This window comes from Hippocampus guttulatus, chromosome 17 (genome assembly GCF_054856545.1).
Source record: "Hippocampus guttulatus isolate MCC_2025c chromosome 17, RoL_Hgut_1.0, whole genome shotgun sequence".
Classification (NCBI taxonomy): Eukaryota; Metazoa; Chordata; class Actinopteri; order Syngnathiformes; family Syngnathidae; genus Hippocampus; species Hippocampus guttulatus.
This window is the reverse complement of record NC_141277.1, coordinates 6,524,417-6,552,239: the sequence shown is the minus strand read 5'-3', so window position 1 is coordinate 6,552,239 and position 27,823 is coordinate 6,524,417. Positions and strand designations below refer to the sequence as shown.

General features: G+C 45.0%; 2 protein-coding genes and 1 long non-coding RNA gene across 8 annotated transcripts; 2 read left to right on the top strand and 1 right to left on the bottom strand.

The window, feature by feature from the left end:
- Positions 1-489: 489 nt before the first annotated feature.
- On the bottom strand, positions 490-13,006 carry LOC147191774 (calmodulin-regulated spectrin-associated protein 1-B-like). Of its 2 annotated transcripts, none has more exons than XM_086134823.1 (18): positions 12,694-13,006; positions 11,096-11,277; positions 8,419-8,684; positions 8,090-8,251; positions 7,929-8,009; positions 7,690-7,831; positions 7,466-7,605; positions 7,104-7,200; positions 6,885-7,008; positions 6,638-6,717; positions 6,463-6,544; positions 4,096-6,340; positions 3,877-4,013; positions 3,600-3,808; positions 3,420-3,507; positions 3,155-3,276; positions 2,590-2,708; positions 490-2,502 (listed from the first exon to the last, which is right to left on the bottom strand). In XM_086134823.1, exons 2-18 carry the CDS (start codon positions 11,274-11,276, stop codon positions 2,212-2,214), a joined length of 4,566 nt encoding a protein of 1,521 aa, XP_085990949.1. In that variant the 5' UTR covers position 11,277; positions 12,694-13,006; the 3' UTR covers positions 490-2,211. The 2 variants fall into 2 exon arrangements, with proteins under 2 accessions (XP_085990949.1, XP_085990950.1); XM_086134824.1 differs by having other exon boundaries at positions 8,419-8,681.
- On the top strand, positions 5,560-10,863 carry LOC147191775 (uncharacterized). 2 transcript variants are annotated; one of them, XR_015103490.1, is made up of 7 exons: positions 5,560-5,747; positions 5,890-6,315; positions 7,123-7,222; positions 7,472-7,810; positions 7,900-7,942; positions 8,123-8,236; positions 8,394-10,863. It is a non-coding gene; the product is annotated as an uncharacterized LOC147191775 (long non-coding RNA). The 2 variants fall into 2 exon arrangements; XR_015103489.1 differs by having other exon boundaries at positions 5,890-6,320.
- Positions 13,007-13,668: 662 nt separating the features above from the next.
- ark2n (arkadia (rnf111) N-terminal like PKA signaling regulator 2n) lies at positions 13,669-27,190 on the top strand. Of its 4 annotated transcripts, XM_086134838.1 has the most exons (6): positions 13,669-13,841; positions 14,600-15,438; positions 22,265-22,435; positions 22,816-22,927; positions 23,416-23,558; positions 26,969-27,190. In XM_086134838.1, the coding sequence occupies exons 2-6, from the start codon at positions 14,646-14,648 to the stop codon at positions 27,100-27,102; spliced, it is 1,353 nt and encodes a 450-aa protein (XP_085990964.1). In that variant the 5' UTR covers positions 13,669-13,841; positions 14,600-14,645; the 3' UTR covers positions 27,103-27,190. The 4 variants fall into 4 exon arrangements, with proteins under 4 accessions (XP_085990964.1, XP_085990967.1, XP_085990965.1 ...); XM_086134841.1 differs by lacking the exon at positions 22,265-22,435; XM_086134839.1 differs by having other exon boundaries at positions 23,416-27,190.
- The last annotated feature ends 633 nt before the right edge of the window (positions 27,191-27,823 follow it).

Below are 27,823 nucleotides of genomic sequence, written 5' to 3'. Positions count from 1 at the left end.
CTGGTTTTTATTTCTTGGACTTCCCTGGTAAAAGTGTCAAGTTGTGAGTTTGTTGAGTCTATTATCATCTTGACAAATCCTTTGAAGTTTTCCTGTTGTTGTTGCAAGAGCGCCGTAAAAAGCTCTTTTTGTTGCTGGAGTAATTCGTTTACTTGAGTGAGGGTCAGGAAATCCTCATCCTGCTTTGTGTCTTGCTTCTGTTTGGGTGGCATTTTGTCGGGTCTCGTTGCTAGCCAGTTGTATGCTAGTTTGTGACGTGTCCAGTGGGCTTGCTGCTGGGTGTTTCTAACGTGGCAAGTGGGGTTGCCGGCTCCCTCACGCTCGCTGGCGTTCGGCTGGTTGGTCTCTGGTGGTGGGTTCCAGCTGCGTAGCGACTTTTCGCAATTAGCTTCCGTGCTAACGTCCGCGGTTAGCTTCCGTGCTAACGAGCTAGCGGAATACATATATATATTTCACAATTATATTTATCAACAAAAAATAACAGTCACATTTCATGAAGAGGCAACGTCTTGAACTGCAATTTATTCCAGATATTTAAAATAAATTAATACACTAGAGTACACAACGCAATGGGACTGTGACAAAATAAACCTCAAAACAGTGCCTATGTTATTATTATTTTTGTTTAATTTCTTTAACTGGTACAAAATATCCACCTAAAAATATACAAAATGCAGCAAAAAAATATCAAGTATTGTGCAGTCTTGTTCGCCATCAAGTTCCAATGACCAGGGAACGGGCAGGCAACTTGTTGAGCATTTGAAGCTACATTTAAAGATTGCTTGTCCTCCAGTGAGATTTTGCGAAAAAGCTCGTGAGCTGGTCAAAAATCCCACCCCCCTAAAGTGAATTGAAAAGAAATAGCAGCCAAAAAACAAACAAAAGTGAATAAATAAATAAATAAACAAATAGAACAGGCTATTGTTGCCTTTGCTTTTCATCCATCCCCTTCCCTCAGCGTTTTTTTCTTATTTACGGTTGTGGCTGAACTGGTGCCTATCCAAGCTGACTTTGAGCAAGAGGCAAGATTCACATTGGACTGATTGCCAGCCAATCGCAAGGAGCAAGGGGACAAACAACCATTAACACTCAAACAACAAAATTTTTTTTGTGGGTTTTTTTTTTTTGGTCAAACATCAGAATCATTGCCATGAGAAAACACAGCGTCTCAAAAAGGTCCAACTTTGTCACAACTTGACAATCAGTCCATCAGCTATTCGCCAAAAAGAATGCGGTAAGGACCAGTACCTAAAACAAATGTGACATGCAGAAGTATCATAAATAAAAACAAATACTGCATTTGGCTAGCGCAGTGTTTCGTATTCTATGGCGCAGTGGTTCCCAGCAACTTTGCCAGATCACCAGGTGTTGATTATTTACTACAAATATTGTCTTTGTTCATCTATGCCAGCGCCATATATTTACAGGCAGACAAATTCCACTACATGGCTGAAGGTAGAGTTGACCTGTGTATCCTCTGGTTGCCATTCATAAAACAGAATAATAACTTTGTGGCAAGTAACTGTTAATCATTATTGTACACCCTGGTCCGTTTGGACCAGTGTTTTTTGTTACTCTTTGTCGGTGCGATTTTTGTATTAAAACATTTTTGCTACGGAGACCTTGTTGACGTCTACACTTTTGGGATCCAAACTTAATTCGGCTTGTCCAAAACATGACAAACGTCACCAGCATTTAAAGGTCAGACTGGTTGACTACAATCAAAACAAATGATCATTTCAAAGTGTTTTCATTTGATTTCAATCTAATCTCAATGGGGAACTCATGGCAAAAAGAAAAATCTTTGCAATACTACAGTATGCTTTATGTGCCCTCACTAATCTAAACACGGTACTGTATTATGATTAACATTGTGTTTGTGCAATAAGAGTTGAGATGATTAATCCATCCACTTTCATCAAACTCAGGGCACTGCCATTTTGTCCTGTCTTCTTTTGCTGTCGACTGAAATTCACATCAAAATGCGAGCCGAAAGGCAGTTTGGCGTCCATTATTATTCCGTGAATGCAATATTTACCGAAATACCATGTCCATACTAGTAGGGTCACCTAAAATTGCAAAGGAAATGTTTGGCTTGAGTTCCCCTTTAAGACGATGCAATTTTGGAGCATTGAGTCTGAACACGACATACGACTATTTGGGTCCGGCCCAAGAGTCCTAAAATGAACAGAGGTACCGAGCATCCGTGTGTCACTTCCTGCGCGCGCTGCCGGGCCTCTTGGCCTGCCACAAGTGGTTGTGGATGGTCAGCGCGTCCACGCTGACCGATACCGACTTGGCTGGGATGACGTTGAACTGCTTGCGGTCCGAGCTATACTTGTAGAGCCGGTCGATCATCTTGTGGCCGATGGCACGCGGCCCCGTGCCCGTGAACTTGACGATGTCCTCCGTCTCCGGTGAATACGAGTACACTGCTCGGAACTGGCAGCCGCCGTCGCGGAAGAGGATGATCAGGTGGTTGGACTCGCATTTTTCGAGCTCCTGTGAAATACCAGAACAAAGATACCAGCCTGATCGATGGAGTGATCGATCACCCGACAGAGCAAAATTCAGTTTCATCACACTGACCTCCAGAAGGACATTCTTCTGGGCCTCGTTCACCTTTCCAGCGAGGCAACAGTGTGCGATGGCATTGATGATGATGGGCTTGTTGGACTTGGAGCTCGGCTCTTTGAAAAGCTTGGGCCCTTGGACCAACGATGAACAAGCAAAAGTTAAAATGGGCTATGCTATCGGCTAGCCAGCCAGAAAGCTAGCGAGCTATCTAGAAAAGGATGCACCTGGTCTGAGCTAGTGAGGATTTATGGCACTGACAGGCGCAAAACCAACCTGGGTTATAACTTTGGGAACGGTATAGGAAGGGGTCCTGGTTAAAGAAAGCCATTTTAAACTAAAAAGAAAAACATTAATGGAGGCAGAAGCGACAGCCAAAACGTGCAATCATACTCTTCTTTCTTTGTTCAATAGATCGTTTTCAAATCATCAAATTGGATTTTACATTGGTTGGAGTCATTCGTTACTGTCGACGCAAAGAACGAATCGGGATTTAGAGTCAGAGTCCTAATAGAAACATTTCTCGTGTTCTGATGTCAAAAACTACATTTACTACATATTTCACTCCACCAGTGCTCACCATTGTACTCAGTTGACATGATGGAGGAGGCGACGGAACCACTCTCCCAGTCGCGCTCCATGTTCCTGCTTGAGGTTCGGCTCAGCACAGGGAAAGAATCCATGGAGCAGACCGACTCAGCCCTGCGCGACAAACTAGGGTTTACACTCCGGATCCAAGTGCCAAATTCTGATTTAACGCCTATTCGAAACGTAAATGGTTTTGATCAAACATTCAAAAAAACGCCTGATTCCAATTTGAAGCTAACCGATTCTCGGCATCTCACCTCTGCGTCTCCATCTCTCCTGAAATGACGCTGTCCGGCTCTGTGGCCAAAGACAACGTGGATCCTCGAAAGCCGCAGCTCAAATCAGCTAAAAGCAGTCATGAGATATTTTTAAAGCGCTTTTCATTCATGTCCATCTTGAATACACCGCTACAGTACGTCATCAAACATGTTACATACGTGTGGCGGATCCTTTAGAGGGGCTGCTGAACTCGCCGCGTTGCGATGATTTGGGTCTACTTCTGCGGGATTTGAACCTGGGCCTTGGTTTAACCTGACCCTGTTCTTCCAACAACGCCTGCTGCTTCCGGCGTAGGTATTCCTGCTTAATCAGTTCTCGTCTGGCCTTCTCCTCCTCTTTACGAACCCGCTCCTCCTCCGCCTTCCGCCTACAAGGGAGCAGATCAACATTTCCCCGCGCAGACATTGGATTTGTGATTCGAACGCAAAAGCGTACCTGGCCTCGTCCCGCTTGAGCTCACTGTCGGCTTCCTGCTGCTGCTTGCGTAGCCTGGCCTCCTCGGCTTTGCGCTGCTGTTTGAGCATGAAGGCGGCGCGACGTTTGGCCATTTCGTCGTCGGCCTTCTCGTCATCCTGGAAAAAAAGAGTCGAGTGTGCCTGAGTTAAAAAAAAAGAGATTGTGAAACACAGCATTGACATTCGTCTTGAACGTCACCTTAAAGAAGAAGCCGAGCACATTCTTTTGCTCGCCGCTTGTGCTGTTGGCGTTCGCAGCCTCCTCAGGGACCTTCAGCTCTGACAGGTCAACCTCGATCAGCAGACCTTTTGCCTTGGTGCTGTCGTCTCCAACCGCAGATTCTGTCCCTGAGATGTCCACCTTGTCGTCTTCCGCACGGCGTGATCGAGTGATGGAGGTGTCAGAGGTCGCTGGGTCCTCTGACTGGATTTTGACAGGAGATAGACCGGGTCCGGGTTCCTCTCTGGCGCAGCCCTGGTCGTTTTGGATTCTGAAGGTTGTGCGTCTTCTGAAGTTTCGATCCAACCTGGCGGTTTCAGCATCCTGGCTTACCGCGCCAGCCTTTTCCTTGGGAGGGGTCGCGGCTTCAGCGTCAAGCGCCCCGTCGTTCTTGTGCTTCGGCTCGGAGGCTTTGCTTCGCTGGCTGGAGCTCAGCTTGGGAGGACGGCGAGTGGGGGTACAACCGCTGTCGTTGAGGTCAACAAAGTGGACGGCGAAAGATCTGGGGTCTGAGGTGGGGGACTCTGTTGTGGCTGGAGTTGGTTTCCGGTCTGGCTCTTTAGATTCCAAAGATGGGGCTGCGTTCTTCTTCATTAACAAGTCTTGTTGCAACGACAGTTGTGTCATCTGGTGTTGGATGACACCGATGGCCTCGTTGAGGAGATCTATGGAGCGCGAGCGCTCACTCCCATCCGAATACGAGACGCTATCCTGTGCCGAGGTGTTGAACCGGTTATCTCGATTTATCTGTCTTCCTTCTGCCTCTGCCTGCACCTTCAAAACCTCAAGACAGGAGTCATCCTTGCAGCAGGCACTCTTCGCTTTCTGAGCGGCAGACAGATCGTCCGAAGGCGAATGTTTGAGAGGAAGAGGGAGTGTGTCGCTTCTCCCTTCGCCCTTCTTCACGATGTTCAAGAACGCAGCTTTGCCGAGTTTCAGTCGCTGCCGCGCCGACAAGGTCTCCATCTTCTTCTTCTGGTGCTCAATAGCGCGCCTTTGCTCCTCCAGCTGCATGTGGAGCTGCAGCAGCTCTGAAGGCACTCCTGGAGGACTCACCGTTTTCCTCGCAGCAGAGGTGGAGTCTATCCCGAACCGTCCGGGGCTACCTTCGCTCTTTAGCTGCCACGGAGAGCAAGGAATACTCTCCGAATGGTCAGGTGTCGTCTTCTGCGAACTGCTTGTGCTGCAGAACCCGTCACGGAGGCTAAGCTTAAGCAGCTTTCTTTCGGCAAAGCTGGTCATCCTGATACTGGCGCTGCCCGAAGCGCTGCAGCTGCTTGCGCAGGACACGGTACTGAGGCAGGGGCTGCAACGCCCACTCCAATCTTCCTTGTCATCTCGTTCCCTCAGCTTCAGGTCTTCTCTCAGCTTAAAAGACTCAACCTCTGAAAATTCCCGCAGTAAACCAATCCCCTTTCGACCGCTCGCCTCAATCATCTCCACATCCTCGTCATCTTCCTCAAAATCGGCAATGTCCGAGTCAGAATCCTGTCCTACTTCCGCATCAGAGGAAAGATGACTGTGACACTCAGACTCTCCGGACAAGTGAAGGTAGAAGCCTTGTGGCGGTGTCCTCTCAGAAAGTGAAGTGTGCGACAAGCCTTCCCGGGTGGGGCCGGACTTTACCACAGGTACGGGTTTAAATTTTAATCTATCGCATTCAGACAATGGTGATTTCGGGTGTGATTTATGTGGAATATGCGTGGTGGCTATTTTCACGCCAGATATCCCTGACCTGCAGCGACTCTCCCCGCTCTCCTCCTCCTTGCTCAGGCTGATGCTCTTCTCTTTGGCTGGCTTTGGGACGGCAGGCATCAGAGGCTCGAGGTAGTAGCTGTCCGCCTGCAAGTCTGGGGTTAAGAAGTCCATCTTGACTGGATTAGAAACTCTCCGGGATGAGGTTGCGTAGGCGATTTCCAATTCATCCAGCTCCATGTCGCCCCTCAGTGGACGTCTGGGGCAGGCAGCGGGGTGGATGACAGCGACCAACTCCTCTTCCTCGAAGATCTCCTCCTCATCCTCAACGTGAATGTGGCTGAGGAGGCTTTGCCCGCTCAGTCTGTGTTGATGCAGCGGGCGAGCTGAACCCCCGAGGATGTGGCCGGGTGTCATAACGGCAGAGGCTGAACTGTTTTTGCTGATGGAGCGAACCACGCTGATGTTGTCTGCGTCATCTTCCTGACTGGGGAAATGCAAGGCGTAAGGTGCCGGCTGGGAGAAGGGCCTAGGGAGAGATACGAGATCATTACATAAGCAAATTCTGCACACAGATCTTGTACTGGAATGTCCTGGATCAGGCAGATGTTCCTAATGAAGTGCCCGTGAGAGCAAAATGTGAATGCTCACCTCTGCCTCCTCTCTGGCCAGACCTGTGACAAACCCTGAGGCTTCTCATCTTTACGTGCCAGGGAGCTACGCAGAATCCTCACTAAGATATAATGACAACAATAATCTTACGTCAACATAAAATAAGTCTATCCGATCTAAAAATACACATCTGCAGGCCATTATCATACATTACCTGGAGCATCATCCTCAACTCCCCTCTGTCGTCTTTGAGGCACTGAAGAGCGAGGAGAGATGGAAGTGCTCGGTACCGTACTGTAAGAGAAAAATCATCTGTTGTTAATGAACTCATTCACTCCCAAAGACGTTTTTAAACGTCTTTTCAGACTTGGTCCAGAATTGGCTGGTACTGAATGAGTTAAATAAAATGAGCTGTCAAAGTGGTACGAGCAAGTTAAAGATATTTGGGGAACAAATTGTACCTAAAGTCCGAGCTTGAAGGCATGGTCAACATTGCAGCAGCACTTGATGTCGTGGGGAAAGTACGTTTGGTAACATCGATGGCTGGGTGGGATCGAGGGGTCTTAGGCCGCAGAAGCATTCTTGCTGTACAAATGCGGCGTAAACCTTAAGTTTGAACCTTGTTTGATGAGAAAAATGATCCTTAAAAATTGGCCGTAGAAGCAGAAAGTAGGTTTTACCATCTCTGATTTCCTTCAGGTCTTTGGGCTGTACAAAGTCGGGCTTCACAACCTCAAACCACCAGAAGAGCTCGGCGATGAACACCATCACGTTATTCTGCGTGAAGAGGCAAAGAAAGGTTAGTGGTGCTATCTGAAAACTAGTTTGCATCTGCCCATATGTTCATCCATTAGTAAAATGGCAAGCAATCATTCCTACTTGCACCTATGACCAATTTATACCTCTACTGTGATGAAATGTTTTATTTTTCCACATATTTTTTTGGCATGTTCTCTCAAGTGGAAATGTCATGAACTATTTTTCAGGTCTTCCATAACATGTGGGAGCTCTGCTCATGTTTGCATGTGTGTTTTTGCCTCACCCTCAGCATCGGAGAACAATACAGCATGTCCTCTGGCTTCAGATAGAAGCACTTGTTCAAGTATTCATTTGAAAACTCCTTCAGCAGATGGATGTTGTACACGCTGTCAGCTACGGAGGCCACATCCTTCAGGCAGATATCTGAAATTTAGGACAAGAAAATGGACCATCATTGTCACACAACCTCTTGAATAATCGGTGGTGGGATAACGGCTTCAAACGGACTTTCAAGTCGAATGAGTTCGGGGCAGTAGAAGTGGATCAGGGTCAGAAGAGCAGCGCCGTCGCACACGTCTGCACACAGGTCATCCACGAGGGAGAAGAGCTGATATGTCCGACCTGAGAGGTGATCCCTGCGATAACGCACCTGGACAGCCGCAATATTTTCACATTTTATTCAAAAAAAAAAGAATGCTTTAATTCTCTTCTGTATAGCTCCTTCACATTGTGTTGGAAAATCTTACCCGCTGATGATTTGGTGAGTCCAGCAGGTGCTGCTTCATCTTCATCTCTTTTTCAGAGATAGTGTTCATCTTTGTGTTCACCTTTAGTTGACGAGAAAAAAAATTGCACAGAAAATACAAACACAACAGCTTGTTGTTTGTTTGTTTGTTTTCCTTTTTACCTTGTTGATCCAAAGAACCATGGCATCTTCCAGGTCCAACGGATGCTCCTTGGAGGGGATGAAATTGGAGAATCGCTTGACACTGGATACCACCTTCTCCACACTGATCATCTCCATCGTGTAGGCCGTCATGAGGGAATCGATCAGGTGCATGTGGCAACTCTACACAGTTTTTGGGCGTTTAAAAAGAATAAAAAAACAACAACACTCAAAGCCATTGACGCCTATGCCCGTTACCCAAGCACTATATCTTGCTTGCAGCACGATTACATCCGATTGCAACGTGTTGCTGTGTGATTTCCAGCCCCTGGAAATAAACCTCAACGTACCATCTTGAGAGGGGTCGTGCTGAGATCCAGAACCGAGACGTGTACATCGTCCGAGTCCCGCACTTGGACGCCCCTGGCGGACAGAGCCTGGAGTACAGACTGATGGCTTCGAAGTGAAGCGGCTTGTTCTGCGCGCAAGATTAGTCCGCACACCCGGCAGTAGATCTCTCCGGACAGCAGCAGATGAATGACAGGGGGCTTGATGTGCTCCTGATCATACTGGTCCGTGTAAAAAGGGTCCTTCAGGTCATCTGGGACGTGGTCTGCTGGTGAGAAGGACACGGTCATTATTCGTGAATCAAATCAAGTCATACAACACATACACATTAAAAAAAATGAGAGATAAGCTTTTTATGTCTAAATGGAGTGAAGCCTGGGTTGTTCCAGAGAGTCTTTGCTGTAAGTGAAAGCACTCACCCCACCCCCCTCTTAAAACAAATAATCTATAAAATATTTAGGTTTAGGGATTGCTACACATGTTATATAAGGGAGAACAAGATGGGCTGCACTGGAAGCTAATACATTCAACAGGCTAAAGTGAGACGAGGAAAACATCAAAACAAAGTAGCAGGCCCGCAGCCTTTGAACCAATAAGCCGACAAGACTTAAAGGTGATTAAAAAGCTGATGTTGTGCCGGCCCGCCTGCTCGTGCGCCAAGACGCGGGGCGGCTATTTTAGCGCACCTTGAAGACGCTAATCCACACGTACTTTGTTAGTAGACACGTGGCCAGGCAGTCAGTAGTGTCATCATATTGAACACCATTAAAGTAGTCTTTTCCTAAGATGCTCACTTTTGATTGAGGTATTGAGTGGACCTGATTCACACAGAGGACAGCAAACTTTGGGAAAAAGCCATCTAGGATGGCAGTGTGAAAAGGGTTCGAGGAAAGGTATTAACAGCCTTGTAGATAGGAATGAGATGTCAATTTGGGGTCAGGCTGATTATTTTTATTTTCCAATTGCGGCACCAGCTACTATTTATGAGGGCACCAGAGCTTGTTTTGGCCTTCATCCATCGGTAGGCTCCTCCAGACAAATTTCTTTTACTCTGCCACTTCCGTAGCCTCGGCCGTCCTCTGAATGTCCCAGCTGGTTGCCATGGTGATAGCAAAGCCAGTCTTGTTTAAAACCCGCGATCCTCGTGATCACCGGTTTGTGTTTTGCGGTGGGTACGCCGAATACATTTGAAATGCAAGACTCTAATGTTTGGCTGATCAGGCGAGTGTGTGTCTTCACCTTCAATGCCATTAATCACTTAAGCATGTGACACTCTCACCAGTGCAGAATTGCTCCTTAATCTAATGAGTGTTTGGGCCTTGGCACACACGCTCTTACTAAATGTCAGCGGGGAATGTGTGTTTTAAAAAAAAAACAAAAAAAACACAGTTGCATTGAGATTATTTCATCTCATTTGAGGATTTCGCAAAGGTCACAGAAACAAGAGTTGATTGGAGTCACTACGGTAAACTGTTTTGCTCATCCAACCAAGAGCGTCATCAACAGTAGAAAAATTGTGCATGTCGTAGCTGCTGCTGGGTTCCGATGGACACATTTTGACACACTCAATCGATCGGGTGAGCGGAGAAAGAAAACAAGCGAAGTGGCTCCTTCGTGCTGCCGACACAGCTGACGTCAGGATGAACCAATCAGATTAAGGGATGCTCAGCAGGGGTTGCTGTTCATTAGGGATCGACGCCCTGGCACACGGGACTGGGCCCTCAGATGGAATGTGACCATTCGCACAACAGTGATTCCGAATGCTAAATAATCTGTGATAAGGCTAGCGTCAGATGGATGACGCAGGGTTCCATAGAGTCCCAGCAAACACTTGCGCAGTCAGTGTGAGGTTTTTTTTCAAAGAGTGAGGATTGACCTGAAGCTCTCTCCCACCCCCTCCCCCTTTCAGTGTAGTCACATAGAGTGACACAAAAACCCACTTCAAAGTGAAGGGGTAGTTTCCATACATGAGCCTGGCGATGTGGAGCAGTTTTAGCGCAGGGAGTGGCGCTGGCGAGGCCAGTGACCTGTGTATAAAAGCCTTTGGCATGTCATGAGAGGCGAGCGTGAATGTCTGCCCACAGGATGAAGAGTGTACAGTGGCTTTGTTCGCAGTGGATTCAAATTTACTTTCTTGTGTGTTTGCAATGATCTTTCGTAGACGTTTTTTTGCCGAGACATCTGTAAAGCGGATATTCACGATGGACTTCAAAGAGAGAGTACGAAAAATGTTTCCAACACTATACATACTCACCTTTACGTGCCCTGCGATTCAACCAGCCTAAAGTCTGTCTCTCGCTAAAGGTCATCTTAAGTTTATGGCAGACTCTAAATTGTTTATAGGCAATGAATATCAGTGTTCATTAATTTTTCGGTCTATATGTGCCCTACAGTTGAACGGTAACTAACCCAAATTCCTACCCTAATAAAGTCCTCTAGAAAATGGATGGCTGGTGGATATTTGAAAGCTGATCAAAGTTATTTTTTCACTACAAAGTGGTGGGCCATTCACTTAACTGAAGAGCTCCGCAGCATAATGGCCAAGATGAGTCAAGACTATTTGCCAGGTTCAAATGGCCATGTCTTATGATTCACTAAATTGCAAAATATTACATTCACTCGTCATGCCCTTGTGAGCGTAAAAAGACTGAGCGGCAAAAGAACAAGAGGATGTCTTACCAACTCCATAAGCTTTGGCCAGCAGCCATCTGAGATTTGCTTCTATTTTGGCCCTGGCAGAGTCGTACAGATCCTGTGGTACCACCAAAACTTCCAAATCTCCTTCTCTTCCTACATGGCCATCCTGCGCTGCTCTCCTTCTGGTGCTGCCCCCCTGCCCGGCACTCACCTCCGCGTCCATGCTGAAACAAAAACACAAACACTTCAATTGTTTTTTGTTTTGTACTTGGTTGCAAGAAGCAATGTACATAGATTGATGAAACAATACGAAAACACATGGGGGAAGTGGGGAACTTGAGTCATCAGACTCTTCTAAGTCGCCATATTTTTTCCACACACACAAAAAAATCAATTTCTGCGGAACCCATCATCCAATTTTCCAAATTATTGTTGTGCAGTTTTCAGTTTGAAATGGCCATTCTAACCACACTCTGTATTTTGACAGATTCTCGTTAAATGCTATTCTCACCATTGGCTGCCTGTAACCAACGCAATAAAAGTCTCCAAAATACACACATTTTATTTGCAATATTTTGAACAAATTCACCATCCATCCAGCCATTTTCTATTCCGCTTACCCCCATTAGGGTTGTAGGTCAACCGGAGCCTATCCCAGTTGACTTTGGGCGAGACAGATCGTACACCCTGGACAGGTCGTCACCCAATCACAGGACACGTACAGACAAACAAGCATTCACATTCATAAGAAGAATAATTTAGAGTCTGCAATTGACCTAACGCGCATATTTTTGGAATGTGAAAAGAAGCCAGAAGACTTGCAGAAAACCCACGCAAGCACGGGGAGAACATTTACACTCTACACAGGAAGATTTGAGCCCCGACCTTTTAACTGTAGATGAATGTGCTAAGGCTTGGTCACTTTTCAGTAAAACAAAGGAATAAATACACTAAGAATTTAATTATGGTTTTAACATCCAAGCCAGTGTGTCACTTATATAAATCCACCTGTAAAACCAACCCAGAATTTTCCATTCATACCTCAGATTTTCTTCACATTTTGAATTGTAGAACAGAGCAAAACATTTTTTAAACCTCTTAATTAGAGACATGTGGACTACCAAACTTTCGGCTATTTTGAAACAATTATCCTTGAAATGAAACGGATGCTTATTTTTAGTTTGCATTTTTACAGTAATTGGATCAAAATTCATGATGTGCATTTGCTAAAAACACGTCCGAACAACACCGAATCGAATAAATAGTAATTTAATAACAGAATATAAATACAGTAGTGGCTAATAAATTAATATCTCCTGTATGTATGTGAGGGCGTGACGTAATCAGAACCCACATGTAAAGGCCTGCCCGGTGTTGTCAAAAAAAAAAAATGCATCAAAGTTACGAAAGAATTAACATGATTTTTCAAGACTATGTCCAGCTGCTGGTGCTTTAATTTCATTCATAGGAAAATTGACACCATTACAAAATGAAAATGTATTGTGGGTTTATTAGCTACCGTTCCAAATGCTGAGCACTTAGCATGCTGCTGTCATTAGCCGTCTCCAGACAGGTTGACCGGTGAAAGGCGGCTAATGATCGACACTTCAAGCCCCCACGAAAGAGAAGACGAAGCTCACCTTTACGGGCACATTGGCTCCATCCCCTTTCGTGTTTGCGTCTTGGGTTGTTACAGGAGCGTACTGACTGGCTGGGGCAAGTGGCGAGATAACGGAGGAGACCAAAGACTCCTCCGAGCTCTCCTCCCCGCCCCGCTCGGCACAAATCTCTCCGGTCTCTCAGGATAACGCCGGTTAATCCCACGGTAATAAATGAAACCAAATCCGTTTGGCAAACCACGTGAGGTCGGCATTCGAGGGAAAAGCACGAGTAATGTCCAAACGCTAATTCAAATTCGCTGGCATCGCTGCTGCCAGTTCCGCTGAGGGTGGGTGGAGTTGAACGGTTGTAGGAGCTTGTCTCTATGGGGACGGGAGAGCAGAGTCCTCCAGCCACGGATGCGGTACAACATTTGGCCGGCTTGGGGGCGATGTCGTTCAGATAGATAGAAAGTCCTCTTGTGTGAATTCAGAGGTTTGTTTTGAAATAATTACTGGGGGGAAATGTGCAAAGACTGATAAACGTGTAGCGGGCGTTTATACGTCGTGAACACGCGTCTCACTCATCGTTATACAAGTTATGTTTCCTTTTGCTTTCGGCTTCTTGAGTTAGAGGGTCATCATGGCCCACGATTAGTTTTTGAAAATAAAAATGTTTACTGCAGCTGAGCAGATCTACAAAGGACACACAATGCAGCTTCTGACTCTGTCTGGAATGTGACATCATGTATGTAACGTTCCAGATACCTTGAATGAAAATTCCTATAATTAAAAATGTCAGACCAAGTAATCAGAAAGACGTTGATATCTACAATGTTAATTCCTGATGATCACACTTGTCTTTAAAATCTTGAGAACAAATTACAATTACAATTTGTGCAGTGTGTAACTCCACACACACGAAGACGCTCGCTCCCCACTAGCGACCGGGAAGTGACGTTTCTGCTTTGTAAGGCCGACGCAGACATTTTAAAATAAACATTTAGCTAACGGCTAAATGCTACACCACCAGAGCGCTCACGAAGGGGCGAGCGCGCTGCGCCACAAAATACATTCATACCCAAGGTTTGTCAGTTTTTTACGGTTTGATGAACGGCGCTTTGCGGGGAATAAACGCACGAAGATGTTGAGGAGTCTAGCGCCGGTGAAAGGAGCTCGTTAACACCGTGGTAAGTAACTGTCGCAGTTGATTGCTAAATTAGCTTATCTGAGCTAAGTTGATTCGCCTCGAATGCCTCTGTTGCATTTGTTGTTGCAGCTGTTACGTGTGCAGTAGCATCGCACGCTGAATATTCTTCGGTGATTTATTTTTTCATTTGCTAAGTTCTTGTGCAGCTTCGGAACCGTGCTTAGCTTTCGTTGCGTAGCCTCCAGCTAGCCATCGTTAGCCTCAGTTGGTTGGTTGGCTAGTTGCCGAGCGAGCCACAGGCAGCAACTAGCTAAGTCATTCATTCTGGCACACGTTGAGGTCTTGGGTTGCTCGCCCGGCTTAATGTGGCCTTGGGAAGATTTAGTGGGCATTTTCAAATATACACCGAGACTGATTGACATGCCGGCGGCTCATGAGAATTTCAAAACCCAAATTACATTCCGTTTCTACCGTTAGAAGTCAGTGTATGACTTCTGATGAAATGAGTTGTTGTTTAGAGTACTACAACAACGTATATTTTCCCCCCAAACAACTCTTTAGCCTTGGTTGGGCACTTGTACTTTATGTTGACTACTCTGCTAACACACTTTTAATTTTTAAACAACCGCCAGCAGTTAAATGTTCTTCAGCATCCTTGAACATTCCTATAGAAGTTGCTCAACTGTGATTTGTGAAAATGGACACAATAACATGCCTCCACTTCTAGTTGCTTGATTTATAATTTGTTGTTGTAGCCTATCGTTGAAATTGATGACACATCCTCTTTTTCCTCTGTAGGTGAGTGCCTGTCAAGGCACCTTGCTCCACATTTGTTGGAACGAGCATGAAGATGGCTGATTCGGAGAAGGCAGAGGAATATGTTGATGCAGAGTGTCCCTCTGAGCGCCTTGACGAAGCACAATCAGCCACCACGTCTGTCCAAGATGAACATCTAAAAACTGAGACCACCACGAGTACCAGCTCCCCAGCAAGGGAAAAGGAGGATGACAGCCCCTTGTACACGGAGGGTGAGCAGAGTCTCCTCTCCTTGCCCTGTTTGATGAAGGAGCTCCGCAGAGACTCGCCCGAGTCGCAGCAGGCCTCCACGGGGAGCGAGAAACCAGCCTCTCGTCACATCTATGAAAGCGACTCCTCCAACCCGTGCATGCTCTCCCCCTCATCGAGCGGCCACTTGGCAGACTCGGACACACTCTCGTCATGTGCTGAAGGTGCCGGAGAGGAGACTGAAACTAAAATGGAAGCGGACCCCGCCAAGGAAGTAGATCGGCAAACCAGTGGGAGGAAATCCCGACGATCGCGTTCGGAGAGCGAGGCGCCGCCCAATGCAATGGCGGCAAAAAAGAACCGCTGTCAGCCCGCGGGAGCGAGTGGGCCCGAGAAGCAGATCAATGGCAAGCAAGCCAAGGTGAAAGGTCACCGCAGCCAGAAACACAAGGAGCGCATGCGCCTGCTGCGTCAGAAGCGTGAGGCGGCGGCACGGAAGAAGTACAACCTGCTGCAGGACAGCAGTACCAGCGACAGCGAGCTCACGTGCGACTCCAGCACCAGCTCCTCTGACGACGACGACGACGACGACACTTCCGGAGGCAGCAAGACAATCAAGACCGATATTCCAGGTAAATCTGCCTCCCCGCCGGGAGAGCTTTTCTCAGGTTTGAGCAAATCTTTGTGCTCAATGGCCACAGTTCATCTTTAAAGTCCCTGTAAAGGACTTTTAAATTTGACTTATCCCGGAGAGCGGTGCATGATGGTAACATTTCTCATATGCCATAACGAGTGAAAACATGTCACTGGGTTCATCGAAACGTTTTGGTCGTGTCAAACCCAAGCTTTATCTTTTTCATTTGATCAGTCGCCTGTTGTTTTTCCTCACTCACATCATGTCATCGAGTCTCCCCTCGCTAGAAAGTTGCGGCCATCCATTTGTCCTGACACAGTGTTACTGTCGGACCACCGGCGGTCAAAACGCACGCCGTGCATGCTGAAGGGTCTTAATTTGTTGGAAGCAACAGTTGTCGCCCACGTCGTATGCGAGCGGGCCATTTGCTGTAAATAGATGCCACTTGCTTGTGTTAGCTCAACGCAAAGCGAGTCTGAGCGCCAGATGCTTGTTTGGCTCCAGCGTGCAGGTGGAAAGGTGTTAATAGATTCATTTAAAGGTCACTCTGTTGGTGAATACGAGGCTTAGCCAAAGGTGGCCTGTTATACCGTGTCATATATATATTTTCCTCCCCCCCCCCCTCTTATTCTTTTGTGTACATTATACGCCTCCCAAATTTCCCGTAATTCGTCCTGTCGTCGCAGCCTTGGCTTTATTTTCTCAAGTGTTGAGAGGTGTCTCTTCATGACAAAGGTGTTTAATTTGCATGGCGGGTAAGCGATGAAATGCATATTTCACATATACTGTAAAGCATTACCTTGACTTAGAAATTGTGCTGCACGATTTTCAAAAATAACCCAGTTGCAGGTTTTGGTTTTTGTTTTTTTTCTCCCCTCAATATTGCAATTTGATGTCGTCTTCCCATTTACACATCAATCTAAAATGGAGGAAAATGAAGCATAAATTAACGAGAGACGGTTTATTTACTTTAATTACAGTTGTTGAGCGACTAAACACGTGGTTCAGTGTTTGTTCCACAAGTCACATTGCATCATCAAAGAGAGCAAGCCGTTTTCAACACTTGAGGCTGGCCAGCTCGTTGTAAAAAATAGCACACGCATGTGTGGTCTGACCGAAAATATGACATATGAATTTTCACCAAATTGTGACAAAGGAGGTTCCACCCCGACGGCAGCGTAATATAAATGTTCAAAAGACGACACGATTCGTTGCCGCTTGGGTCCGATGGCTGCACTGCTCGTTAGCAATGGCGAAAATTGCTAATACTGCGTGCGGAGACTCTGCTGGCATTTTCATGCTTGGGTGGTAGTAGTTTTTCCAATGATAAAACAGTTTTGTCGCGTCGGCCCGTTTTTTGGGGTGCACTGACCATAGACATATTTTGCACATTTCTTCATTTGCTCCCTCTGGTTTTGGAAATACCGCCACACAACCTCCGGTGAGTAGACTTGTCGAAATAGCGTATACAGTACACTGAACTCAACTCAAGCTCTTGACATGACTCACGAGGCCACGCCCCTTAACTCATTCACTCCCAAAGACGTTTTTAAACGTCTTTTCAGACTTGGTCCAGGATTGGCTGGTACTGAATGAGTTAAAAGATACACATCCAACACAGTCAGTACAACACGGACCGGAATGACGCTCTACAAAACCAGTTTTCCTTAGCAATCCTTGGTTTTAATGTTTTTTTATTTATTTTTCATTTTTAAATGTATTTATTTTTTAACTATCATGATCACAGTGCCATTGGTTCCTCCTCGAACCCTGCTTGTCCTCTCGGTCAGTCATGTTGTGTGCCTGTACTGTGGCTCTTTCTCTTGAAACTCCGCCCTCAGCTTCATCCACGTCTGCCTCGGTGTTTTGCGGTGGTAAAGATCAACCACGACATGAAAAGTGGCACCACCAATATATATATATTTTTTTATAAAGAAGTCGTCCACTTGGCGTGCGATGCTTTATTCTATCGGGACAGAGGCCACTATTGGAGGAAATACAGTTTTTACCTGTGGACTGCAGTGTATGAAAAATATGGTATGGAGTTGTGCTTTTACTCTTGGATGTTTTTTTATTTTCATAGATCCGAGACAAGACTAGCTCTGGAAGTCTAGATAACTGGTTTTGGGTCACTCATGATCACGTTCCGCTCCAATTATGTCAACGTTGGTTCTTGGGTGATCTTGGAACTTGGCATGTGATATGTGACACCATTTGTTTGTTTGTTTTATTTTCCTCATCCCAACAGCTGTTTCGTCCTCTTCTAACCTTGCGTCATCTTTGCAATTCCAGCTCGTAAATAGTAGACGGCTCTCTGTTTGCGTCCCGAGTCTCACAGATTAGCTTATAGGCCGCAAAAACCGGTCCTCCAAAGCCCAACCATCAATGATCCGCAGGAAGGGAAGACGTCAACCATTTCAGTATTTTTCAACATCTTCAAACACCGACTGCATGATGTAGTCCATCAGCATGAAAGTTCTGATCTGCACGTAAAACAAGAAAGCGAAGTGTCATTCTCTATTGAATTAAAAAAAAAAGTCCACTCAGGAAGCATGAATCCACTACCACTGTCTGTTCTTAAGCCTTGGCCTCAATGTCTTTCAAGCTGGCTTCAGACGTGCGTCGGAGAGATCCAGAGTGGGCGCCCACATTCACGGGCTGCTGGACAGCGGCGCGTGGGACAGGAACGGCATCAGCAGCGTGCTGGAGGAGGCCATGACGCGCTTCGCCGTCATGCAGCGCCAGACCGAAGAGCGCTTCCGCGTCTGGATGGAAAAGCTCGCGCACCTCGACTCGGACGACTCGTCCAAGCGCTCGAGCGACGCCCCCGAGGGCGGGCAGCAGCCGCCACCGCCCCAGGGAGCCCGACCTTCGCCCGCTAGTTCTTTCTTGCCGTCGTCCGAGTCCGCGGAAACGATGGCCACCTACATGTTGGCGCGCGCGAGCTGCAACAACACCGCCGCCGACGCTCCCGTCAACAACAACAACAACATCCTACCTGAAGCGGTCTCTCAGAATGGAAACCTTGGCATCGCGGATCCTGGTCTCTTGAATGTTTAGACGCAACTTCGAACTGTGATTTCACCCGCATGGAAGTTAGTATCACGGCAGGACGACACGCCCGGATGACCACGGCATTTCCTGTTGGCATTGAATCACTGTGAGACTTGGGAATATTTGCAAACCTGCACGGACCCGTGCTTCCCGTCGTACGTTGCCGAGTCAGGGCTACTCTTGTTCCCCCCCCCCCAAAACATTCAATCTACTTTTGATGTATCATTATTACAATTTTTTTCCCCCCATAAAAGCAGCTCCCCAAAAAGGCGCAACGGCTTCCTGTGTGTATTTTCCCCTTTTTCTCAAACTAGCCGATGGTGTCATTCTTCGAAAAAATGCAGCCGCTACATACTGTGAGACTTCGGACTAACTACAGTGGTGCCGTTAAAAACGTGAGTTCACTTTTTGCGGTCACGCTCGTACCTTTACTCAAATCTCAAGTCGTCTTCCCCCAATTAAATGATTTTTTTAAATAAGCCACTTTTTAATGAAGAAAGATGGCTCTCAAAAATATTGTACTTAATAAATAGGTACAATGAAAATGTCCTGGAATGTGAAGAAAACAAAATGGCGTCATGATTAATTGATCGTGATTGTGATCTTAATTAGGTCGTACAAATACACAAAGCTGGTCTCAAATCCTCAGTAAGCTGCAGTAAACTTACCGGTACTCATTTTTCGCAGAAGATACAGAATAGATCTGCCTGTGAGTACTGTTACAGCTTTGCTCCAGTGTTTGAGTTCAAATATCCGTTGCTTACAGGATTTACAACACCGATGCTATTTATTCGCCTGTCGAAGGTGTTTTGCGTATTTTGTTAGCATTGAGCCAAGTCAGTCAGACTTAACGGCAAAGAAAGCTCTGTGGTTTGTAATCCACGTCAGTTTTTTTTTGTTATGATTATTTGACAGAATTACATTACAACGCTTAATGCCTCTTTTTTTTAGGGGGGGGGCTCAGAAGTCACTTGTATTTCAAGGCACCACTGTAAAACCTCATGCACTGTTACAAAATTGTGACCGATTGTGGCATTCTCACAAAAAAAAAAAAACAACCGCCATATTCTCATCCACACAGGCAGGGAGGAGCAGCAGCAGAATAGCACGGTGCCTTGTCATTCAGCAGTCCCGCCGGCCTCCTCGTAGTGTTCATATATAACCTTTCATAACGTTTACAGCGTGCGTACGTCTCGTGACGGCCTTTATTGGCGTGGCGGAGCTTTCCGAACCACCACCCGCAGATTTGACGCATGCAAATCTAAATGGAGACTGAATCACAGTACATGCAGGTCGTTTTGCCTTTTCAACTATACTTTTGTATTATTAGATTTGAGGCGTTTACGTTTTTTCTTTTTTTTTTTTTTTTTTTTTTAGTGTGGGGGGCATTGGGGGTTATAGTCGCTGCTACTGCTGCCCTTGGTGTGCAGTTAGCTGGGGAGAGAGCTACATGTGAGTACTCTACTGATATCAACAGTGTCTCATCTTAAGACACAGTGCTAAAAGCCTCAAATTTGGTCTTTTTAATTATTATGATTTATTTTAATTTTAAATTTTTTTTTTGCGCTGTTTTTGTTATTTTGGTCTTTGCTGTTAAAAGGGACACGATGCGACTGAAATGGACCGTTTACTTGTGACTGAAACAGAGTGCAGACCAACCGAATATTAGGGCCACATGAAATAAAATCGATCCCAAGGACGAAATAGCAGCATTACGAGAATAAAGTTGTGATATTGGGAGTCTCGCATTGAAAGATTTCCAAGATCAAGTTGTAATTGCGCAAGAAGAGGATTCCCGCCCGACACAAGCGATGACACTACGGCCGCCGTGGGCCGAATTGCCGTCTTTTAGTCGTGCAACTTTTTCTGCCAATATACATTTTTTCCCCCTCATTTTTACTTTCACTTTTAAATTCAGACTTTAGTATAGCAAAATGACATTCTTGCAATATGGCAACGGTCTCGCAAAATTACGGTGTTCCGACTTTCATCGGAACCCTTGGATGACACAAGGGTCAGAACAACAGGGCACCCCTCCCCCCCATGAAGTCCAACTTAAGTCACATTACGGCAGTCTTACGTGACCTTAGGCTGGCAAAATTCCAACCGTTTCTGACGATAACTTTTTTTCCATGCAATATTTCCACCTTTTCTCCAGACTTGTCTTTGAATGCTACTTTTAGTTCTGCGCCATTACGACTTTATTCTCAAAAGCACTGCTGTCTTCTCACTGCTTTTCTTTACCTTGTAAAATGAGCACTTAAGTCTTGATGACATTTTTCTTCGTCGTGATATCGACTTTTTCTCCTTGATTACAACTTCTCTCAAAATGATTTCCACGTTATTCTCGTACTGTAGCTCTCCGCCTTCATTCTCATAGTATACAGTATGTTTCTTGTTTGTTTTCAGCATGGCCCTGAATATGGCTTGATGCCTCCCGGCAGCAGGACAGAGCATGACAATGTTTACCACCTCCTAAAACTAATCCGAGGGCTCATTTGATCGCCGGTGACCTAACGTGACGGTTTAAAGCAGCATGAAGGAATCATATTTATAGCTCGGATGCGAGCATGTTTTTTTTTCCTTTCTTTTGGCAGTGTCGGGTGTCTTGCATGCAAGTTCTATTAAGTGTGAAATGTGAAATGCAGAGTTGCCACCATGAAGCGTGCCAGGTTTAGCATCGCTTCTGACGCAGCAGCGTTGCACCCCCCCCCCCCCCCTCCTTCTTCTTCCAGAATGTGTGCATTGAGTGTGTGTTTTCTCTCGCTTGTGCATTTAAAATACCACGAAGGACATTTTGTTGTCTGCCCAAGAGACAATACCGGTATGTGGGGTTTTTTCCCCCTCTTTTCTTTATCTGGCCTTTTTTTGGCAGAATTTTGCTTTCTCTCATAGCTAATCAGAGGTTCTTCACACACACACACACACATGCACACAGAGAGTCGTCAGCAGGGTGTATTGTTTTTGTTGCGTCCAATTTCCAGGGTAGAACAAATGTTCTTGTTTTGTTTGGCCTTTTTATTACCCAGCTGCCGTTTTGGTTTTCATCTGAGAAAAAAAAAATCTTTGGATGCGTTTTGTATCTACTGTATTCCAGTGTCGTTTTTATGTGAGTGGCTGTTATTTCAAGCGAAATAAATGCGAATAAAAACGAAACCAAAAAAAAAACAAAAACAAAAAAACAAGCGACTGTTAAGGGTGTATTATTTCACGCAAACATGACAACGTCGCGTTTCTGGCAAATTGCAAAAAGAGATTTTATCTATTTTCCTTTGAGCTCGGACCCCCGCAAAGCGAGCTATTGTTCCAGTGGTTTCCGCGATCACCCGTCATTCATCAATTAAATGACCACTATCAGGGAGTATCTGGAGAGAAGCATAACAGACCGCGTGTCTTTGTTCCACTGCCATTATAGCTCTGATGCTTCCACAGAAGCCCAAAAAAATTTGCACATTACAAAAAAAAAAAGAAAATGCCATTTAAACAGAATAGCAACACGAATAAAGGTTGGGAATTTTCCTTTTTTGTTTTTTAAATAGCTGACCTTGCTCTTGTACAGCTCTGATACTCCCCCTTTTACGACCCATTTTATTGTTGGTACTGTTGAGTACAGAGCCACCTAATGGAAAAAAACTGAGAAAAATAAACGATTGGCGGAGGCTGAAGTCATTTGGTCTTTCTTGGCGGTGGGGTCTTCAACTAATTGCAGCCGAATCCCTCTGTTCCAAGCCATGTTTTGAATAATGAAGTGTTCTCTCTGTCCTCCGCAGACGGGCCTCCAGTAGTGGGTCACTATGATATTTCAGACACTGATTCTAACCAGGAGAGTATGAAAGTGAAGAAAGTCCGGCCCAGCGTGATAAAGCGCGAGCTAGAAACACTCAGAGGCCAGGATATGGCACCTCGCTCCGGGTGTATAAGAGCTCTGAGCTCCGTGGCAGGTCAGTTCCAAACCCCCGGCGGACATTTTTTTCCCCCCTCCTCCTGCTCCTCCCTCTTCAGTCAAAACTGGACTTTTGAGGGTCCGTCTTGGCAAGACGTCTCACTCTGCTGCCTCTCTGGTACTTTCTCCCTGCAGAATTTAATAAGGTGTCGTTAGGGTGGGGGGGGGGGGGGGCCGTAAACGAAGTCCACAATTAGGATTTTTGTCTGGCGTGACTCTTCCTTTTACCAGCTGCCTTTTACTACCCACATGCACACTCACGTGTCCTTGACTCATAATTGTGTCTTCAGCAGCTCCGAGACCTGAGGCCCTGCCCCTTTGCTCGACACAATGTGGTGATTTGTGCTTGTTTTTGTGTTTTGTTTTATTTTGCCTCAGGCCACGCTGCGGTGGAGACGTCGCACAAGGATGGCCGTCAACACAAGGTCCAGATCAGCATCGCGTCCTCGGACAGCGAGGTGGAGATTGTGGGCGTGCAGGAGAACGCTCGGTAAGCATGTGCAAGTTGACCTGTGGGGGTTTTTTTGGTTTTGTTTTTCTTTCCCCCTCGTAGTGGGAAACAGTTGTCTCTCAGGCAATCATGGCAAGGCGGTCAAAGTGTTTGCATCGTTAAAAAATTGATTCAATTAACACTTTCATGCACCCTGTAACTTGATAACATGATAAGCTGTCCACTGTAGTAACCGCTGTTCCTTAAAGGGTTAATGTATGATGTAAATAATGTGGGGCTGAAACCATTAATCCCTTCACTCAATTCTATGACCGACAAAAAAAATCCAAGCAAAATATGTGCCTCTAAACTTCACAGTGAATATTTTTTTCCCCACGGACTAATCTTACTGACTCTCAAACGACTCTGAATAAGCGTGTTGGCGACGAGCCAGGAGGGAAAGAGTGGCGAAATCACCAAAACAAATCCAAAGGAAAATCCAAATGTGCACAGGTCACCCTAAAGTTTTTTTTTTGTGTGTGTTAAAGATGCGCCCACCCTTGCGGCGGTGTGATCAAGAGCTTATCGTCGTGGAAGGACGACCACTCGGCGGAGCGATCGGCCTCCGCCAACACGACGACGACGACACAACCCACGCCACAACGGTGGACATGCGTCTCACCTCAGTCCAGTTGGGTATCCCCGCCGGAGGTGGTAGACCTCACGCTGGACGAGGAGAGCAGCGGACACAAACACATACCGTAACAAAAAAAAAACCTTCACACTGAAAACACCCGTACTCTTCCTTGTGGTCACGTTTGCCTTCGCGGAGTTTGTTTTTACCAGTTTTTGAACAATCGTATAAGAAAGCCATTCTGTTGACAATTTCTTTTTGGTTTGTTTTGGTAGATGTGGTTACACAGCACAGCACTTGAGTTGCAGGAGTAAAGGTGAATCACCTTTTAATTAAAGCAATACCCTCCCTCAAACTGATGACTGTGAGTGGGTGTGCCGTACAGTGAAAAACCATAACTTTGCTGCTTGGAGAGCGAGGCCACGTCATGGCACCTGGCTAGCTCCATTACTAAAGATAAAAAAGATCTCATTGTTATTCATTCTTTCCATTTTCAGTTTGCGATCGAAAAGGAAAATGTGACTGATTTTTTTTCTTCTTTTTTTTTAACTAAACACCAAATCCAACAACATGCCCAAAAAACAAAAAAAATAACACTTAGAGAATTTTATTTTTATCATTTTGGGGGGTTTTCATGACCCAGAAATTTGGTAAGAAGCATTTGTAAAAATACTTGATCGTGTTAGCTAACGCTAACAGTCCGCATCAGTACAGTATCCACCATGTTAACCACTTTTGCTTTTTGGACAAGTACTGAATGAACTCCCTCCCGTCTGCCTTCCTATCGCTCTTCTTTAAATGCACCTTAACACGCATTAGACACTTTAAATGGTCAAATGTTTTGTACCCCTGTGTTATTCAAGCAGTTACTGACTGGCTTATAAGATGTCAGCTAATGCTAGGCATAGCATAACTACAGACGATATTGCTTAGACTGCGGATAACTTAGCACAACATTGAACAGCATTTACTATTTTATGAGAAATTGAGACTCTATTGACATGTATTCATCAAAACTGTGGCCAATGTTGATTTTTAAAAGAGCGGAAACGGGCTGATTCATTAAATAAGTTGGGCCGTAATTTTTTCATTGGCGCTTGTCTCTCTGATTGCATTATTTTCAAATCATGTCCACACAGGACACCGCAATGTGAGCTTGTAGACTTTTTTGAAAATCACTTCAACACCACCTTATTTTTAAATTATAATTCTTTTAACCATTGTACAGTGATACGCGAGTAACTGTGTGGATATACTGTAGTTTGGTTACCAGTATTCATTTTTTGGTTGCAAATTGAAAATGGAAAGAATGAATGATACGTGGATTACAGTGTAGGGTTTTTTTCTGTTTATTATTTTTTTTCTAAATGCCAATCTACACTCTGTCATCCATTGGTCATGCCTGGTTAAATGAATGGATGAATAGATGAAAGTCTCACCACTGGGTTTTTATTTGACTTCAGGCTTCTGCAGGTGGTTCTCACGTAGGTGCTGCTGCTGCTCTGCTTCAGATGCAAGCGTAACATGTTACAAAAATCGGACATGTCATGTCCCATGTGTGAATGTCCCAGTCTGGCTTTTTTTTTAAACTCTTACTCATCTGAATGAATGGAGGGCGTGGGGCTGTAAGAAAATATATCTTCCATGTCCTCCTGAATGCCTTGAAATGTACACTGTTTTCCTTTAAAAAAAAAGATTTTTACCCAGCAAAACAGTTGACTTTTTCCAAACCAGACAATAACTCTTTTAATAGTAAATGCGAGTGTGGCCACATGTGCAACATGTCGCGTGTGACCTGTCATCTCGACACTCTGCTGTTCTTATTATTTTTATACCAGTGACAATTAATTGTCCAACTTTTGCGTTTCTGGTTTCCGAAAGGTTGTGTGAGGATAGTAAAATGATGCTGTTGCACCTCTGCTGGTCATTGAAAGGGAAAAAAAATCCTACACAAAGATTTTTAAACCAAAGTAAATCATTTGTGTTCATAGCATTCATTGGGATTTTCTCCAAAATAGATGAAAATATTTTTTCATCATTGGCCAGCTGTATGAGCTGATTCTATATATTTTTTAAAATTCAAAATCCTATGCATTTGTTTCCCCGATATCACACAAATAGCAGTTCTTTTAACATAACATCTTTCCCTCTTGCATCCTGTTATCCTGTTTTTATTTAAAAAAATTTTTTTTAGTTTTAGCTGAAATACTAAGTGGAGGGCATTGTTCACTTGTAGGGCGGGGAAAGTGCATTCACTCATGTCATACTTCGCCTCAGCTTTTCCTTCCTGTAGTGTTTTTAATGTCAGTATTTTAAATTAACAAAAAAAAAATTATACATGTTGCTTCTGCCACATCTTCCTTTAACTTATGTCTGTAGAACAAAAAAAGGAGGCTATTTAAAACAAAAAAACAATAAATAGAATGTTATTTAATGACAATCTTATGTGCTGCTTTTATTAACGGTCCTCGCGTTTGTCTTTTCGCTGATTGTTTGGACAATGATTTTAGACCTTTTGTTTCATATTAAGACATGATGTGTTTAGTGAGGGCATGCTCTTGTGTCAGAGTAGGAAGAATGTGTACAATACTTGACGAAAGCTCCCTTGTATTCTTTTAGTAGTCTAGACTTCAATAGTCTCGCAGCCAACAATACAACCTCGCTCACAAAAAGTTGCCCGCAGGGGTCAGAGTTTGTCTCGTGACACCTGCCGCGAGGAGGGCATATGGAGTTGGGCTCCAAAAGGAGGACAATGAAGGAATGGAGCTATGCAGCCCAAAGTACCCTTCAGTCACATCTTTTCATTCCTCAGGGCGCAACATCAGCTGTATGCTAATATGACTATGATGGCTAAGTTGTTAGTTCCAGCGCATAAAAAAAAGAAAGAAGTTTGGACAATGTGAGGCTTAAAATGAAGCGTAAAACTGCCTCTGCAAATGTATTTTCTTGCAATTCCTGCAGTGATTCAAATAAATTGTTTGAGCCTCACTAAAATGTAAAATAGTGAAATGCACTCCCACCAATTTTTGGTGGCTTCCATCTAGTTTGGAGGCGCATACCTTGGCGAGTAAGCGTTGAAAACCAAAAGAGGATTTGAGCATTTTGCTCAAAATGATCAACCGGATTGGAAATCACATCACTCAATTTGGATCCAAATTTTGGATTGTGATCCAGAATGATACAATTTGTATTCTAAATCATAATGACAAGTTAGAAGAAGCGCTCGTTCGTGTTTTTTTTTTTTTCAGCCAATTTACTCGCAAGTTGCTGTGATCTACTCACATATAAGACTTGAATGTCGTTTTTTGCATTAAAAAGAGAAGACGTGTACGTTTACGCGAGTAGTTGGCAGTATTGTGTGTCCTAGAGCAGTGAATCGGGAGACGTGTTTGTTGTTGAGCTGCACTTACAGCGATCCATTATACTGGATGTCTGTGTGCCCGACTTCTTTGTTTGGTGCACTGCAGACTGGACGCGAGAGACGGTGGGAAGTGTAAGGAGACGACATATGGGACAGAGTTTAGTGACCCCCTCTTGCTCTCCCGAGCCCATCTGCTCCCTCAGCCCCCAGGCTCACAACTCAAGGCAAGGTTTGTTGTGAGATTTGTCAAGTCATCCCTGGGTAGTTGGAACATGATGAAACGGAATTGATATGGTTTACATTGGCTAAATAAAATCTACACACCCCTGTTCCAATTTCTGTTTTTTGTGATGTAAAAAAGCATGAAGGCAAGATAATATAAAAACTTTTTTCATCCTTTAATTACCATAATTATTTGTACAACTCAATTATTAAACAAAAAAAGTGGGGAGGGGAGTAAAATTAAACAGATAAATTGTCAGGCATTGATGCCTGTACTTGAATTTTTTGCCTCTCCTTCAATGATGCTTTTGGCATCTTTTCATCAATTTTGGAGAGTCTTTTTTTTTTTTTGTCATGTCACTGTTGTGCCATTTTTTAGTGTACTTGATGACTGTCTTCACTGTCTTTGGGGGTGCAGAGGTCAGGTTTTTAATGCCCCCTGCGTGAGAAGCAGATGCCCGTTATACAAGACAAACTTTTCAGCCCTGGCGGACGATCATTGCTAATTTCTATCGGGGAACCTGGATGCCCCGAGGAGGGACTATCATTGAAAATGTTGGTCTTCCCTTGGGGCCGGTGGGGTGTGGCCACAGTGCAGTTAGCCACATGCCCCTTCCCACAGGTGATGTCCAGGGCCCCCACCCTGCCCTCTGCATGCTCCTAGTAAAAAAGAAAAAAAAATTGTTTGGCGCCCTATTTTGGAGCCTGAAGTCGCAATATGCAAAAAACACAAAACAAA